At 34.8% G+C, this 17567-nt stretch overlaps 1 protein-coding gene across 6 annotated transcripts in view; it reads right to left on the reverse strand.

Moving 5' to 3' along the window:
• The window catches only part of LOC100373824 (DENN domain-containing protein 1B-like), a 60005-nt gene that overhangs the window by 19064 nt on the left and 23374 nt on the right, over window positions 1-17567 (reverse strand). For 4 of the 6 annotated variants that reach the window (XM_085492498.1, XM_085492496.1, XM_085492497.1 and 1 more), the window contains exons 3-14: window positions 17206-17311; window positions 16757-16870; window positions 16256-16325; window positions 14831-14866; window positions 9125-9220; window positions 5625-5654; window positions 3564-3617; window positions 3127-3188; window positions 2439-2487; window positions 1854-2000; window positions 1611-1721; window positions 131-256 (exon numbers count right to left, since the gene is read on the reverse strand). In XM_085492498.1, coding sequence (XP_085348624.1) covers window positions 131-256; window positions 1611-1721; window positions 1854-2000; window positions 2439-2487; window positions 3127-3188; window positions 3564-3617; window positions 5625-5654; window positions 9125-9220; window positions 14831-14866; window positions 16256-16325; window positions 16757-16870; window positions 17206-17311 — 1001 coding nt within the window. The remainder of the gene's footprint in view (window positions 1-130; window positions 257-1610; window positions 1722-1853; window positions 2001-2438; window positions 2488-3126; window positions 3189-3563; window positions 3618-5624; window positions 5655-9124; window positions 9221-14830; window positions 14867-16255; window positions 16326-16756; window positions 16871-17205; window positions 17312-17567) is intronic. The other 2 variants (XM_085492495.1, XM_085492494.1) reach the window with 2 other exon arrangements.

The raw sequence follows: 17567 nt of genomic DNA on the forward strand, positions 1-17567 counted from the left end.
CCAGACACTACATGTTAAGACATGTACCAATACCATACCAATAAGTTGGCACACTTCTAATACAACTAATAAAATGACACACAATAAATTATATGCTTAGTTTGACCCAGTCATAGCTGCTCATACTTACAAGATTAAGTTTTAACGCATTTCTGTAGCATGACAGTAGCGGTACGAGTGCTTTCAGGAACGCCCTGGCCACACCCTCTCCCAGCAACTTGTCTGTTCTTTTTAGTCTGTGTTTTAAAAGAGACAGCTGAAATAAACAACAGAAATAAAAATGTTAAAGTGACAACAGCTGTGATTTTTTTGGTTTAAATATAACCACATAATGATAATCAAATAAAGCGGACCAGAATATTGTCTGGCAAAGTGATCCTACACAAAGCTAATGTCATCACATGTGAAAACTAAATGGTTGAGTAGGCAATATTTCGTTGAAATGGGCCACGTGTCATGGAACGTAGAAAATGTTGATGCATGACGCATACTATTATGGGAAATGACACACAATCCAACCAGTACTTTTGGTAAATTGTACTATAATACCTGACGTTTGCTTGACAAAATTGGATTTAATAGAAATAGACGTAGATGCAGTCCTGTGGCCAACTTTTTTAATTTAATTTTTAATGTCAATATATAGTGTATTTATTTCATTAATGGTCATTACAAATAGATGCTAATGGCACAAGAAATTTTTATTTAAAATAAAAATCCAATATAAGAGAACGATAGTTACAGCTTTTGTCACTTTAACTAATTCACCTCCAGTGACCTCTTTTCATCACAAATTCACAAAGTAGTTTATAGTTTGCACTTTTCTTCAGACGTTTGGGACAAAAATAAATTTTTTTGAGTAAAAACTGAAAATTTACCCAAAATTGGCTCCAAAATTAGGCTTCATTTCCAGAAAGTCTGGAGGTGAAAAGGTTAATAAAGATGGTGGTAAATGCAATGCAGTTTATTGTCTGTGGTGAGGTATGCACAGTCGATACTGGCACTGGCACCAACTATTGGTGAATAGAAATCCAGAAATGGTTTATCAACTTAAAATGACTATTATTTGTTTGTTTACTAGTGAGTACACAATGTATTTGTTAAAGTTTGTCTTGGGACTTGAATGTGTGTATACCAAGCACACAGAAAATACTGGTTACTATTTAATTTCATTTTCTATAATTTTTTTGCAATTTGATAATCTAAAGGGATTTGAGAGAAAAAAAAAATGTTGTGAAAGTCACATTGCAAGCCTCTGCGACCATCCATGACCCCAGTCAAAGAGTATATAACTTTCTAGGACTCAAGTAAAAACCACTGTGACTCCCTAGGACCTCAGTAAAGGTCGCAGTGACTCCCTAGAACCCAAGTAAAAGTAGGCGACTCTCTAGAACCTGAGTAAAATGAACTGTGACTCCTTAGGATCCAAGTAAATGTCACAGTGACTCCCTAGGACCCCAGTAAAAATCAGTGACTTCCTAAGACCCCAGTAAAAGTCACTGTGACTCCCTAGGACTCTACAAACAAATTTGTGGTTTTGCACTTGTCACCTGATCCACACCATGTCCACATTTTGAACTACTGCCTGTGAGGGCGCATTTCTCACTTACAATTTCAGAAGGTAGGGATTCTAAGTCTTCAAATGGAGTCTCTATTTTGTTATTATCCACATCTACAATTACAATATCTGATTTCTGGTCAGAAATCATCTTCCGAACTTTCTGTGAAGAGAATAAAAACAAAATTGTAACACATATCAGGCATTACAGAAATTTTTTTAATTATGATGCGAAAAAAATCATATCATTGCAACAGTGACAGTTAAGATCACTAGAAAGGTCAACATCACTTACTGTCATTAAAGACGAATGTACACCAACGAAAAATGGCATGGGAGCACCACAGTAGTCGAGTAATTTGTTTGGTAGTACTGGAATGTACAAATGCTGCCAAATTAGCGGGTACATGAGGGACACTGCCGCAGGTATACACGCTGTCAACTGCAAACAATATGTAAACTTAGAGTTATTATATTAAATTAATGAAAATAAAATAGAAAAAGAAGCAATTGCGTATACATCATGTTCTTCAAATGATTCCAATGGTAACTTGAGTCTCATTAGACGACCCACCGACAGCATCTCAATATACTTCTCACCCAGGTTATAATACAAAGCAAAACAGGATTTGATGTAAGAACTTCCAATCATAAGCCACACCAACTCACAAAGTAGAATAAATCATAATCAAATATACATGGTCAAAAATAAAGTTGCCATGGCAATATATTGTCTCACAACTACATCATGTAATTAAGTTTATTATGAATTGACAAACTGTTCTGCATTATTTGAAAGGGGGAGGGCAGACATTTAAGCATTATCTAGATGATCCTCATATTCAAGGCTGACTCAAAAGCAAAAGATAATACAACTTACCAGGCTGAGTTTTTTCGATGTGACGATAATTCTTCGTTCGTACAATAAACTACAACAGAAATTTGTTAGAAAATATACATTAAATGAAAAAATTATTGTATAATATAAAAAGTATTCTTGGTACTAGTAATACTACCTCATTATTGCCATGGCAACTTTTGTCATGTTTCATAGATCAGATTCATCTAGTATTCCTAAAGGTCATGTTGTCTAACGACAAAGCACCTGTGTGACATCATAATGACATAGGTATGTGTAAGCATTGTCATTCAAATTCAACAATATTTGATTTGAACGGTTTTCATTTACATGGCATACACTCGTTGCTAGCAAGCATAACCTTTATTTCATGACATTAAGATTGAAAACTGAAACATTCTAACAATATCTATGATGTCCAAGATTCTCGGTATCGCAAATACGAACACACGTGACTGTGGACCATTTTCAGCCTGTGTCGAACATTGCTTCATGAAAAATGTCAGCAAACAAAAAACTAGGCTAACACATCACATAGAATGGTAGTCATAACTCCACTTGCAATATGGAAATGAATATTACCGATATCTTGTCGCCATTATTTAACTTCCTTCTCAGTAAAACAACAAACATTCCATAAGCCAAGCAGCAAGGCTGATGCTAGAAAAGCTTGAAGGGAAAACAGACATGCTTAAAAACTATATCGTACCTTGCAAATACAGTCATCATAATAGTTGGATCAATGGCATTGTAATACTCTGTAAGATTTCTCTGCAATCATAAAAAAAGACATGCTCATTTACAACACAGTGGTCATCATCATACACATTTGCAAAACAAACACAGAACTTTCTCACATTGTGTGCACCTGGGGTTATCTGCACAGTTTAATAATGGCCCTGTTAATCAAATATGCACTATATCAAGGTACTGTAAAACAAAATGATTTTATCTAGAATTAATTTTTCGCTGAAAAGATATTTTAGCTATTTTGTATGACGTTTATTTTCACTGATTTTCTATTAGTTTAATGTCAAATAGAGGAATATATGTATATTTACTGAATTTTATTTTGAATTTCAGCGTGAAAAAAAATGTGCCCGCAAATACGGCAATAAATGTATTAGTAACTATTTTAATACTCACACTCTCTGGAATGGTTGGCAGCTTGATTGGATCTGGAGTAGTAAACGTGAAACGCTGAAAAGAGAACAAATTACAGTTATGACAAAAAGTGGAAAGATTCACATTTGATTTCAGTGAATATGACGGAGCATGAGCAGGTCAAATGAATGAATAAAGAATTTTTTTTTTTAAAAGAAAAACTTATTTCCTTCTACACAACAATCACACTGATTACACACAGATCACATGAAAATTATATTATTCTTTTGGGCGATTCCGTCAAAAATAAAATGGTGGATAACCATCAGAATCAGTCCGTAGCAATTTTAATCACTTTAGTATTAAGGTAATTGAATACTGTATCAGATGTGGATGCCTTCACCTGGTAGACTGGCTTTCCTGTGACAGCGCCCCCTAAGCCATCTACTAGACCAGACTCCATTCTTACCAAAAGAGACTGGTTCCATTCTAACCAGGTAACATTCTTGACCAGGTTAATTTAAACTAGGCAATCTACAGATTTCATAACTAATCAGACATTGAGCTTCTAAACTAAATCACCTCAGAAACAGCACAGGGATTCCGAATAGAAACATTACGTACATGTACAACAAACTTTAACATAATAATTACAAATATAATTTATGAAATTGAAAATGTGATGAAGAGAAATGGAAAACTAGGCTTTAATCTAAGTTCACTAGTTTCAAGAAAACATGCATAAAAAACTTTATTGGATTGTATAAGAAACTGATCTAATTCAGTGAAGATTTGAAGAAGTAGTAAACAACAGGATTGAAATGTGATTAAATTTAAAATAAAATATTAGCCACACAATACTAACACACTGCAGAAGTATATGCTGCTGCATGATGGAAATTTCCATGCACTCCAGGTAATAGGTCAAGGTTCAAACTACAGAGAGCAAGAATGTATTGTCACATTTAAAGAGCGATGGTCGTCATGCTGCACACGTTGACATTTTGTGTATACCGAACAACCTACTTGACCAGCACATGGGACTCGTATCAAAGATGGCGCAATGCAGCGTGACATGACAATCACCGCTCTTTAGTGTCAACTATTTTCTTAGCTTGATTGAATAAAGAAGGGTTTGATGGTTTGAATAATGATTTGTTTTAATGAATGAAGAGCCTTCAACTGATTTTCTTTTTACAATTTTGTTCATTTTCTTACTCCTTGAAAGGAAACAACTCGCTCAGGTGGAAGCTCTGATTGATGTTCTAGAAACATCTTTTGAGCGGTGCTCAAATGAAACTTACAGGGTCAAATGTTCCAGCTACAGATGCTTACTCCCTTTTACTCAAAAAATAGAAGATCATTTCAGTATTACACACAGCTCATGGCACTTAAATGAGTTGGAAAGTGTTTTATATAGTATGGCGCCCTCAATCCCTAGCATGGCTGCTTCAGTTCATACTGTAAAATCATTTATTGTTACTGGTATTTAATTTTCACTATTTTGATATTTTCAGCAATTGGGTTGTAAGTTCACAAACCTGGCAGGGAAACAATGAGTTTTATTGTTTTACATGTTTTGTGGAATTAATTAATTAATTCAAATTCAATAAGTAAAGCGAATTTTACTTATCAATGCAATTAGTGGTATTAATAAGTAGTGAATAATTAGTGTCTGTAAATACATGTATGCAAGAAATTAACATACAATACCATTCGCTTACATTTCTTATTCTAAATTTCTTATCAATGTAATCTAATTTCATAATCGTTTTTTAAAGAATCACAGAACGTCAAGATTTCTACGTAAATATTAAGTAGCTTTTTGTGCCTTCCAATCACAGAAAAGTCCCTCTGTTTTTTCCCAGAATATAGCTTTTTAATAAAAAAAAAACTGTATGACAGCACCATTGCCACCATTATTATATAGGTTTGCTTTTACCCTTTTTGTAAATCTAAAAAATATTTTTTTAACAAGATCTAAGTTGCAAAGCAGGCTCCAAAGTCTTATTAAAGCTATGCACCATTAAGCCCCATGTAGCGCCCCCTAGTGGTGACATGCAAAGTGAAAGCAACATGAATATTAGTTTATTAAAAATTTACCTCTTGTGATTTCGTTTTATAGTTCAACCCCTAAGGGTAAAGAACAGAAATGAATATATACATGCAAGTAACCCAAACAAAACTGTAATCCATGAATGGTGAAATAAATCAGGATTTACAAAACAAAAGCAACTTCAAGGTCAAAGTTTAGGCTCCCAGGAACACAATTCCTTTGATTTAAAGCGGGGAAGTCATCACCTGCGCATGCGTCAGATGGCCATAGCATGTCTTTGTTTACAAACAAGCACCTACCCATGAGCCTTTGCATTTTTAGCTTGTTTTGTTATCATTGCTTGAAACTTGATTCCCGCACGTGCGCAGGTGACAACCCTCTCGCTTTATGAAATAAATAACCTTGAATGCCAACACTTCGTATATTTCCAAGTATTTTCTTTGTTTTTTTTTGTTTTTGACCAAATGAACATAACAGAAAAATTAGTTTTAAAAATATGGGAAAAGTTAAGTAGGTTTAATTTATGAAAAGAGACAAAATCGACATTGGCATTCAGAGGTTAGAGGTTAACAGCAGGAGACATATGCCTCGCTTGTTTTTTTCAAATGGCAGAGTGACACATCTTACAAGTACTCAACTTTTATTTGATGTCAATATCAGTACGGTTTACTCAAGTATATGTATAATGATAATTCTGTTTGCCGTTTTATTTTTAAAAATGGAGGAACCACCCTTTTCAATTCTTTAATGATGAACCTGATGTTCTGACATGGTCACATGACACAAAAAAGACCCACAATACATTGTGATAAAACATGCATTTCCTGTTTGGAGAACTGCATTAACCATGATGAACCCACAATGCAATATGATCAAACATGCACTTCCTGTTTGGAGAACTGCACTAACAATGATGACCCGCAATGCAATATGATCAAACATGCACTTCCTGTTTAGAGAGCTGCTTTCCTGGCAAACTAGCATTCACGCATGTACAGCGAGCGCTTTAACATTTCTAGTGATACTTAAAAATAGTAGAAAAACGAACTGATTAATATATCCTCACACAAAAGTGTATTTGTCTGTTATTTATTCAGATCGTATCAATAGAATTACATTCAAACATTTCTCACACTTAACGTTCCACAGAAAGTACCGATACAATTCCTTCACGCCATTCTTGACCTATCAGGTCAAAGAACACCATGATAGGTCAACGCTTGATTAAAAAATGAACAAATTTGAGAGAGGTCCACATGTAGTACCTATATATGTAATATCGAAGCAATTGGACTTGCGGTTTTTAACAAGAAGTTGAAAATATCACTTTTTACCAAAAATGACAAAAATATTCACCAAATTTAGAGAATTGAAGATATCATTACAAAATGAACAAATCTGAGAGAGGTCCACATGTAGTACCTACAATGTAATATCAAAGCAATTGGACTTGCGGTTTTTAACAAGAAGTTGAAAATATCACTTTTTACAAAAAATGACAAAAATATTCATTAAAATTAGAGAACTAAAGATATCATTACAAAATGAACAAATCTGAGTTAGATCAACATGTAGTACCTATATATGTAATATCAAAGCAATTGGACTTGCGGTTTTTAACAAGAAGTCGAAAATATCACTTTTTACCAAAAATGACAAAAATATTCACCAAAATTAGAGAATTGAAGATATGATCATGAAATGAACTAGTCTAAGAGAGGTCTACCCAAGGTACATATACACCAAGTATCAAAGCATTCAGGCTTGTAGTTTTCAAGAAGAAGTCGAAAAAGTAAAACATTGACACGGACGATGGACGACGACGGACAATCACTCATATAATAAGCTCCGATCGACAAAGTCGACAGCGGAGCTAAAAAAACATGGCTGATACGCTCTCTATTGAGTTTTCGAAACATTCATTCATAAAAGTAAGTTATTTTTGTATGTCTATAGTCATAGATGTTTTGAATCGCCCACATACCATCAGTTCAATAGTTTTAGCTAGTTTTCATTAATAAAACTGATTCCTGATTTAACATAAACTGACCCCTTGTTTAACAAAAACTGACCCCTCGTTCAACATAAACCAACTCCTTGTTTAACATAAACCAAACCCTCGTTTAACATAAACTGACCCCTCGTCTAACATAAACCGACTCCTCGTCTAACATAACCTGACCCCTTGTTTAACATAAACTGACCCCTTGTTTAACATAAGCCGACCCCTTGTTTAACATAAACCGACTCCTCGTCTAACATAACCTGACCCCTTGTTTAACATAAACCAAACCCCTCATTTAACATAAACCAAACCCCTCGTCTAACATAAACCGACTCCTCGTCTAACATAACCTGACCCCTTGTTTAACATAAACCGACCCCTTGTTTAACATAAACCAACCCCTTGTTTAACATAAACCAAACCCCTCGTTTAACATAACCTGGCTCCTCGTTTAACATAAACCGACCCCTTGTTTAACATAAACTGACCCCTCTTGTAACATAAATTGACCTCCCGTTTAACATAAACCAAACCCCTCGTTTAACTTAAACCAAACCCCTCGTTTAACATAAATTGACCTCCCGTTTAACATAAACCAAACCCCTCGTTTAACATAAACCAAACCCCTCGTTTAACATAAATTGACCTCCCGTTTAACATAAACCAAACCCCTCGTTTAACATAAACTGACCTCTCGTTTAACATAAATTGACCTCCCGTTCAACATAAACCAACCCTTCATTTAACATAAACTGACCCCTTGTTTAACATAAACCAACCCTTCATTTAACATAAACTGACCCCTTGTTTAACATAAACTGACCCCTTGTTTAACATAAATTGACCTCCCGTTTAACATAAACCTACCCCTCGTTTAACATATACTGTCCCCTGTTCAACAAAAATTGGGCCCTCATTTAACAAAAACTGACCCTTCGTTTAACATAAATTGTCCGCTTTTTAACAAAAATTGAGCCCTCGTTTAACAAAAACTGACCCTTCGTTTAACATAAATTGTCCCCTGTTTAACAAAAATTGACCCCTCGTTTAACATAAACTGACCCCTCGTTTAACATGAATTGTCCCCTGTTTAACAAAAGTTGAGCCCTCGTTTAACATAAACTGACCCCTGTTTAACATAAATTACCCCCCCCCCTCGGTTTAACGTAAACTGAACATTATTTAACATAAACCTACCCCTGTTTAACATAGAAATATAAGCAGTCGCACTATTTTACATTTTGCAACTGGTTGGCAAGAGCCAATCTCTCAAACGATACAATGAAATAATGGTGTTGTTGTACGCTGTTATTGTTGATAATTATACATGTATGTGTCCCTAATAATAAAACAACTTATGGATTAATACACGTATAAACATAATCCTGAATCAAAATAAAATCCTTCCTAGAACAAAATAAATCCATCTCTGGTTGAATATAATAATTGATAACAACCAATGAATGACAATTTATTGTCTTTGAAGCATGGGTAATCTCATGTTAACCAAATTAGCGGAAATATGGTGTAAAGAAGACTTACTATGCCTTCAACTTCAGTTGTTATGGTAACTTCACTTAATGGTTCAGGTACTGGGTAAATATAAAGAGCCTCAAGTAATGTCCGAACATCTGTGTACTAAAAATAAAATGGTAGAACCGTTCAAGTAGAGTAATCATACAGTTGTCGGAATGTGGAATGTATTGCTTCATACAGCATAGATAGCATGTACACATTCAGAACAGCTGATGTACAACAACTGTCAACATCAAGTACAACATTATTATCTAAGAGAAGACAGACATGTTATGCAGAGTGAGGTGAAAGTAGAAGATGCAAGAAGACAACACAGATACATGTACAACAACTCTCAACATCAGTACAACATTATTATCTAAGAGAAGACAGACATGTTATGCAGAGTGAGGTGAAAGCAGAAGATGCAAGAAGACAACACAGATACATGTACATAAACTGTCAACATCAAGTACAACATTATTATCTAAGAGAAGACAGACATGTTATGCAGAGAGAGGTGAAAGCAGAAGATGCAAGAAGACAACACAGATACATGTACAACAACTGTCAACATCAAGTACAACATTATTATCTAAGAGAAGACAGACATGTTATGCAGAGTGAGGTGAAAGCAGAAGATGCAAGAAGACAACACAGATACATGTACAACAACTCTCAACATCAGTACAACATTATTATCTAAGAGAAGACAGACATGTTATGCAGAGTGAGGTGAAAGCAAAAGATGCAAGAAGACAACACAGATACATGTACAACAACTATCAACATCAGTACAACATTATTATCTAAGAGAAGACAGACATGTTATGCAGAGTGAGGTGAAAGCAAAAGATGCAAGAAGACAACACAGATACATGTACAACAACTCTCAACATCAGTACAACATTATTATCTAAGAGAAGACAGACATGTTATGCAGAGTGAGGTGAAAGTAGAAGATGCAAGAAGACAACACAGATACATGTACAACAACTCTCAACATCAAGTACAACATTATTATCTAAGAGAAGACAGACATGTTATGCAGAGTGAGGTGAAAGCAAAAGATGCAAGAAGACAACACAGATACATGTACAACAATTCTCAACATCAGTACAACATTATTATCTAAGAGAAGACAGACATGTTATGCAGAGTGAGGTGAAAGCAAAAGATGCAAGAAGACAACACAGATACATGTACAACAACTCTCAACATCAGTACAACATTATTATCTAAGAGAAGACAGACATGTTATGCAGAGAGAGGTGAAAGCAGAAGATGCAAGAAGACAACACAGATACATGTACATAAACTCTCAACATCAAGTACAACATTATTATCTAAGAGAAGACAGACATGTTATGCAGAGTGAGGTGAAAGCAGAAGATGCAAGAAGACAACACAGATACATGTACATAAACTGTCAACATCAAGTACAACATTATTATCTAAGAGAAGACAGACATGTTATGCAGAGAGAGGTGAAAGCAGAAGATGCAAGAAGACAACACAGATACATGTACAACAACTGTCAACATCAAGTACAACATTATTATCTAAGAGAAGACAGACATGTTATGCAGAGTGAGGTGAAAGCAGAAGATGCAAGAAGACAACACAGATACATGTACAACAACTGTCAACATCAAGTACAACATTATTATCTAAGAGAAGACAGACATGTTATGCAGAGTGAGGTGAAAGCAGAAGATGCAAGAAGACAACACAGATACATGTACATAAACTGTCAACATCAAGTACAACATTATTATCTAAGAGAAGACAGACATGTTATGCAGAGAGAGGTGAAAGCAGAAGATGCAAGAAGACAACACAGATACATGTACATAAACTGTCAACATCAAGTACAACATTATTATCTAAGAGAAGACAGACATGTTATGCAGAGAGAGGTGAAAGCAGAAGATGCAAGAAGACAACACAGATACATGTACAACAACTCTCAACATCAAGTACAACATTATTATCTAAGAGAAGACAGACATGTTATGCAGAGTGAGGTGAAAGCAGAAGATGCAAGAAGACAACACAGATACATGTACATAAACTATCAACATCAAGTACAACATTATTATCTAAGAGAAGACAGACATGTTATGCAGAGTGAGGTGAAAGTAGAAGATGCAAGAAGACAACACAGATACATGTACATAAACTATCAACATCAAGTACAACATTATTATCTAAGAGAAGACAGACATGTTATGCAGAGTGAGGTGAAAGCAGAAGATGCAAGAAGACAACACAGATACATGTACATAAACTATCAACATCAAGTACAACATTATTATCTAAGAGAAGACAGACATGTTATGCAGAGTGAGGTGAAAGCAGAAGATGCAAGAAGACAACACAGATACATGTACAACAACTCTCAACATCAGTACAACATTATTATCTAAGAGAAGACAGACATGTTATGCAGAGTGAGGTGAAAGCAAAAGATGCAAGAAGACAACACAGATACATGTACAACAACTCTCAACATCAAGTACAACATTATTATCTAAGAGAAGACAGACATGTTATGCAGAGTGAGGTGAAAGCAGAAGATGCAAGAAGACAACACAGATACATGTACAACAACTCTCAACATCAAGTACAACATTATTATCTAAGAGAAGACAGACATGTTATGCAGAGTGAGGTGAAAGCAAAAGATGCAAGAAGACAACACAGATACATGTACAACAACTCTCAACATCAAGTACAACATTATTATCTAAGAGAAGACAGACATGTTATGCAGAGTGAGGTGAAAGCAGAAGATGCAAGAAGACAACACAGATACATGTACAACAACTCTCAACATCAAGTACAACATTTTTATCTAAGAGAAGACAGACATGTTATGCAGAGTGAGGTGAAAGCAAAAGATGCAAGAAGACAACACAGATACATGTACAACAACTCTCAACATCAGTACAACATTTTTATCTAAGAGAAGACAGACATGTTATGCAGAGTGAGGTGAAAGCAAAAGATGCAAGAAGACAACACAGATACATGTACAACAACTCTCAACATCAAGTACAACATTATTATCTAAGAGAAGACAGACATGTTATGCAGAGTGAGGTGAAAGCAGAAGATGCAAGAAGACAACACAGATACATGTACAACAACTCTCAACATCAGTACAACATTATTATCTAAGAGAAGACAGACATGTTATGCAGAGTGAGGTGAAAGCAGAAGATGCAAGAAGACAACACAGATACATGTACAACAACTCTCAACATCAGTACAACATTATTATCTAAGAGAAGACAGACATGTTATGCAGAGTGAGGTGAAAGCAAAAGATGCAAGAAGACAACACAGATACATGTACAACAACTCTCAACATCAAGTACAACATTATTATCTAAGAGAAGACAGACATGTTATGCAGAGTGAGGTGAAAGCAGAAGATGCAAGAAGACAACACAGATACATGTACAACAACTCTCAACATCAGTACAACATTATTATCTAAGAGAAGACAGACATGTTATGCAGAGTGAGGTGAAAGCAAAAGATGCAAGAAGACAACACAGATACATGTACAACAACTCTCAACATCAAGTACAACATTATTATCTAAGAGAAGACAGACATGTTATGCAGAGTGAGGTGAAAGCAAAAGATGCAAGAAGACAACACAGATACATGTACAACAACTCTCAACATCAGTACAACATTTTTATCTAAGAGAAGACAGACATGTTATGCAGAGTGAGGTGAAAGCAAAAGATGCAAGAAGACAACACAGATACATGTACAACAACTCTCAACATCAAGTACAACATTATTATCTAAGAGAAGACAGACATGTTATGCAGAGTGAGGTGAAAGCAGAAGATGCAAGAAGACAACACAGATACATGTACAACAACTCTCAACATCAGTACAACATTATTATCTAAGAGAAGACAGACATGTTATGCAGAGTGAGGTGAAAGCAAAAGATGCAAGAAGACAACACAGATACATGTACAACAACTCTCAACATCAAGTACAACATTATTATCTAAGAGAAGACAGACATGTTATGCAGAGTGAGGTGAAAGCAAAAGATGCAAGAAGACAACACAGATACATGTACAACAACTCTCAACATCAGTACAACATTTTTATCTAAGAGAAGACAGACATGTTATGCAGAGTGAGGTGAAAGCAAAAGATGCAAGAAGACAACACAGATACATGTACAACAACTCTCAACATCAAGTACAACATTATTATCTAAGAGAAGACAGACATGTTATGCAGAGTGAGGTGAAAGTAGAAGATGCAAGAAGACAACACAGATACATGTACAACAACTCTCAACATCAGTACAACATTATTATCTAAGAGAAGACAGACATGTTATGCAGAGTGAGGTGAAAGCAGAAGATGCAAGAAGACAACACAGATACATGTACAACAACTCTCAACATCAGTACAACATTATTATCTAAGAGAAGACAGACATGTTATGCAGAGTGAGGTGAAAGTAGAAGATGCAAGAAGACAACACAGATACATGTACAACAACTCTCAACATCAGTACAACATTATTATCTAAGAGAAGACAGACATGTTATGCAGAGTGAGGTGAAAGCAGAAGATGCAAGAAGACAACACAGATACATGTACAACAACTCTCAACATCAGTACAACATTTTTATCTAAGAGAAGACAGACATGTTATGCAGAGTGAGGTGAAAGTAGAAGATGCAAGAAGACAACACAGATACATGTACAACAACTCTCAACATCAGTACAACATTATTATCTAAGAGAAGACAGACATGTTATGCAGAGTGAGGTGAAAGCAGAAGATGCAAGAAGACAACACAGATACATGTACATAAACTGTCAACATCAAGTACAACATTATTATCTAAGAGAAGACAGACATGTTATGCAGAGTGAGGTGAAAGCAGAAGATGCAAGAAGACAACACAGATACATGTACATAAACTGTCAACATCAAGTACAACATTATTATCTAAGAGAAGACAGACATGTTATGCAGAGTGAGGTGAAAGCAGAAGATGCAAGAAGACAACACAGATACATGTACATAAACTGTCAACATCAAGTACAACATTATTATCTAAGAGAAGACAGACATGTTATGCAGAGTGAGGTGAAAGTAGAAGATGCAAGAAGACAACACAGATACATGTACATAAACTCTCAACATCAGTACAACATTATTATCTAAGAGAAGACAGACATGTTATGCAGAGAGAGGTGAAAGCAGAATATGCAAGACAACACAGATACATGTACAACAACTCTCAACATCAAGTACAACATTTTTATCTAAGTGAAAACAAGTGAGTGTCAGCAAGCTGTACATGTATGCGGCAATGTTGGACGATAATACAACAAAGTCAGACTTCAGTTTTACTCTGAGATTAAAATCTGTTTACTACATTCTGTGAGCTAATATATGACATAATTTGAGATAGCAAAATTGATAAAATTGCCTTGCCATTATAGGAAATATTAAAGGGCACCAAGAAAAACTCACTAGCCATCAAGGTATTGATGAATCTTTCAAGTTCAATACCTATAATCCAAGAATAAATGAAATATTCCGATGATAACTTGATTTTCTCGACAACTAAGACATTGGCCTCACTTGTCTTTCCCCCTCAAAAAAAAAGTCTGACGTTGTTACAATGCCGCAAACATGCAATAACAAATAAAAATGCCACATGTACTTACCTGTGTATCAACTACGTTAGGGTCAGCAGATATCGACTGTTAATAATAGAGATGATGTGTGAAGATTGGTTAAAAAGAAATGTATTTTAATATAGCGATAATGACTGATGATAGATAGAACAAGGAGTGATGTTCGTAGCAGTCAAGATTGTTAGGTTTACATGTTTTGTTAATGGGATAAAGCACGAAAAACCGACAACACTTAATGCAGATAATTGAAAGATAGTCACTTTTGAAATAAACATTATGTTAACACACACATTACAACACAAGAGAACAATAACAAAACACGCCACAGAAACAAACTCAAAGATTTGCGTCACAGAGAATGCGCAAATAATCAGATCATTTGGCATGTTGCACTTACAAATAATCATTTTCTAACATTTATTAGAAGACAACAATGGGGTATTTGAAACTGAAATTGTCATCTAACTGTAAGGCGGTCGCTGATTGGCTGCTGAGCTGGAATGAAAATTTTTGGTTTCAAATACCCTGGGAAAGTGTTCTATGTTCTTTGTGTAATTAGGAGTTCATATTTAAGGAATTTTTCCACACATAAACGACGAATTCAGCCAAATTTTGTTATCGGTTAACTTAATATTACCCCCAACGGATCGTATTTCTGTGAAAGATTGGCATTTTTGTCCTGATTTGTAGGAATCTGAAAAACGTGTTTCACAACTTGTTTTTTATTTAGTGTTATGCCGCATTCAAGATGGCGGCCCCCATATAGTAAATATCGCATTTATTTTATTATCACGTGTGCACCAGCTGACTGTGGGTAGATTGCAACTTGTGTTTCGATATGTATGCATATTTTAGTACATATAGCATTCATGGTCAAACACACACAATATAAGTCAACAAAAATGTAAATGAAAATAAAATGATTTGTCATTGAAACCAAATTCAAAATGAGGTAAATTTGTTGAAATGTATCTTGTAAGCCATATACAATTTGTTCATGTTAAGACAAGACCCTGTTGCTCAATAGTAAACAACAGTAAAATGAATCAGCCATTTTGAATCATAACTTGAAACTAATTCATGTTAGTATGCACAACATGAGGTGTAATGTAGCTCCAAAGTTTGATTGCATTCAGTCAAGGAATTTTAAAGAATGTCTGCTTCCAGAACTGCCTAATAAGGGCAAACAGATTTTGTTAATCCAAAATGTCCCTTCGTCGGCCACACACACAGATAAATCAGTACCAAAGTACCAAACAGGGACAAAATATTTCGTGCCATAGGAAACAATTATGTAATGTCCTAAGACCTATTTTTATTGGGTACATGTACTATACGACAATCTCAAAATTTGTTTATTCATCCTTGAAACATAATATGTATTTTTGAGCAGCGTTCCACCTCAAGTAGTGATACAGTAGAGATTATATATTAAAATATTACAGACTTGCTCACCTGCTTTTTACATGTCATCTCACCGAGTGTGTTAAGAAATTTATAAAATATTTCATACCATGGTAAATAACTATGGACAAATAAAAGAGAAATAACTGCAAAAATACATGGAAAGAATATGAGCATCAGAGAATATGAGCATTTTCCTAAATGTCTACAAAAACTATCAAGTTCAGCCGGTTCAGCTTATTACATCACTTGAATGACATATTTGTTTTCTCCAATTTTGCATGTTTTTTTTTATTTTTTCTATAATTTCTTTATCAATTTTGGACCAGATGTTTTTTTTATTTTCCATTGACTGCAGGTTTTTGCAAAAATCTTTAAAAAAATGTTCTTTTAATTTGCGACAAAAGTGTTAAAAATTTACTTTAGTGCAAAACATACAATGTGTTTCAATATACATGTAATAGGACAAATGATTGTGACATTGTTCTGTCTTTAGTAAATCAAATCAACATCTTATCCTATCCTATAAGTTTCATAAAAGACATCTCTTACCTTATTACACAGAGACATGTCTTGGCACCAGGTGGATGTCTACAAAATCCAAATAAGAACATACTCTCCATATTGGTCCAGACAAATGTAAATAACTGACCAGCAGGGTTACAACTGAAAACAAGGCAGAAATAATTATAGTAATTACAAGCCATGCATGGCATAGTCCCTGTTAGTTATCAAATCTAAGCTGTATACAGGGACTTTAAAATGCATGATATTTCCCATATTCAGAGCGAGGCATAAAACAACCCAGATCAAATAAAAGTACTTATTTTTTTATAGGAAAAGAGTCCAATGAAAGATCTGGATCTTACTAGAGGGAAGGAAAATCTTTATGGTGTTCAACACGATTATGAGTTGGATACAACAATCACTATGTCACCCAGTCACCCTACAGTAGATATTGCAAGTACTTTAGATCAATAAAAATAAATATAATTTTGTACCTAGAGATATCATATGGAAAGCAGAATACTGGAATCTGTTGCAAGATTGCTGGACCTTCCTTTGTTTCTTTGTAATTTTCAGGATGAACTTTAAGAATCTTTGGAACTGTAAATAAAAAATATTAATGTAACTCTAATACATATCACGATAAATAATGCAGTGTTCCGAGCTGACAGGATGAATGGCACCCTCTTGGGGCAACATGATAAAGACAAAAGTATAACATATTTGACTATAGAGGGCGCTATACTATGCTGACGCATCTTGACATATAAAGTACAATAAAATATTATATCGATTCAAATACCATCAAGTGATGCTACGACTGATGCTTTGATATAACCTGTGCACATCAACGCAT

The sequence above is a fragment of the Saccoglossus kowalevskii genome, chromosome 17, assembly GCF_978046115.1.
Source record: "Saccoglossus kowalevskii chromosome 17, keSacKowa6.1, whole genome shotgun sequence".
NCBI lineage: Eukaryota > Metazoa > Hemichordata > Enteropneusta > Harrimaniidae > Saccoglossus > Saccoglossus kowalevskii.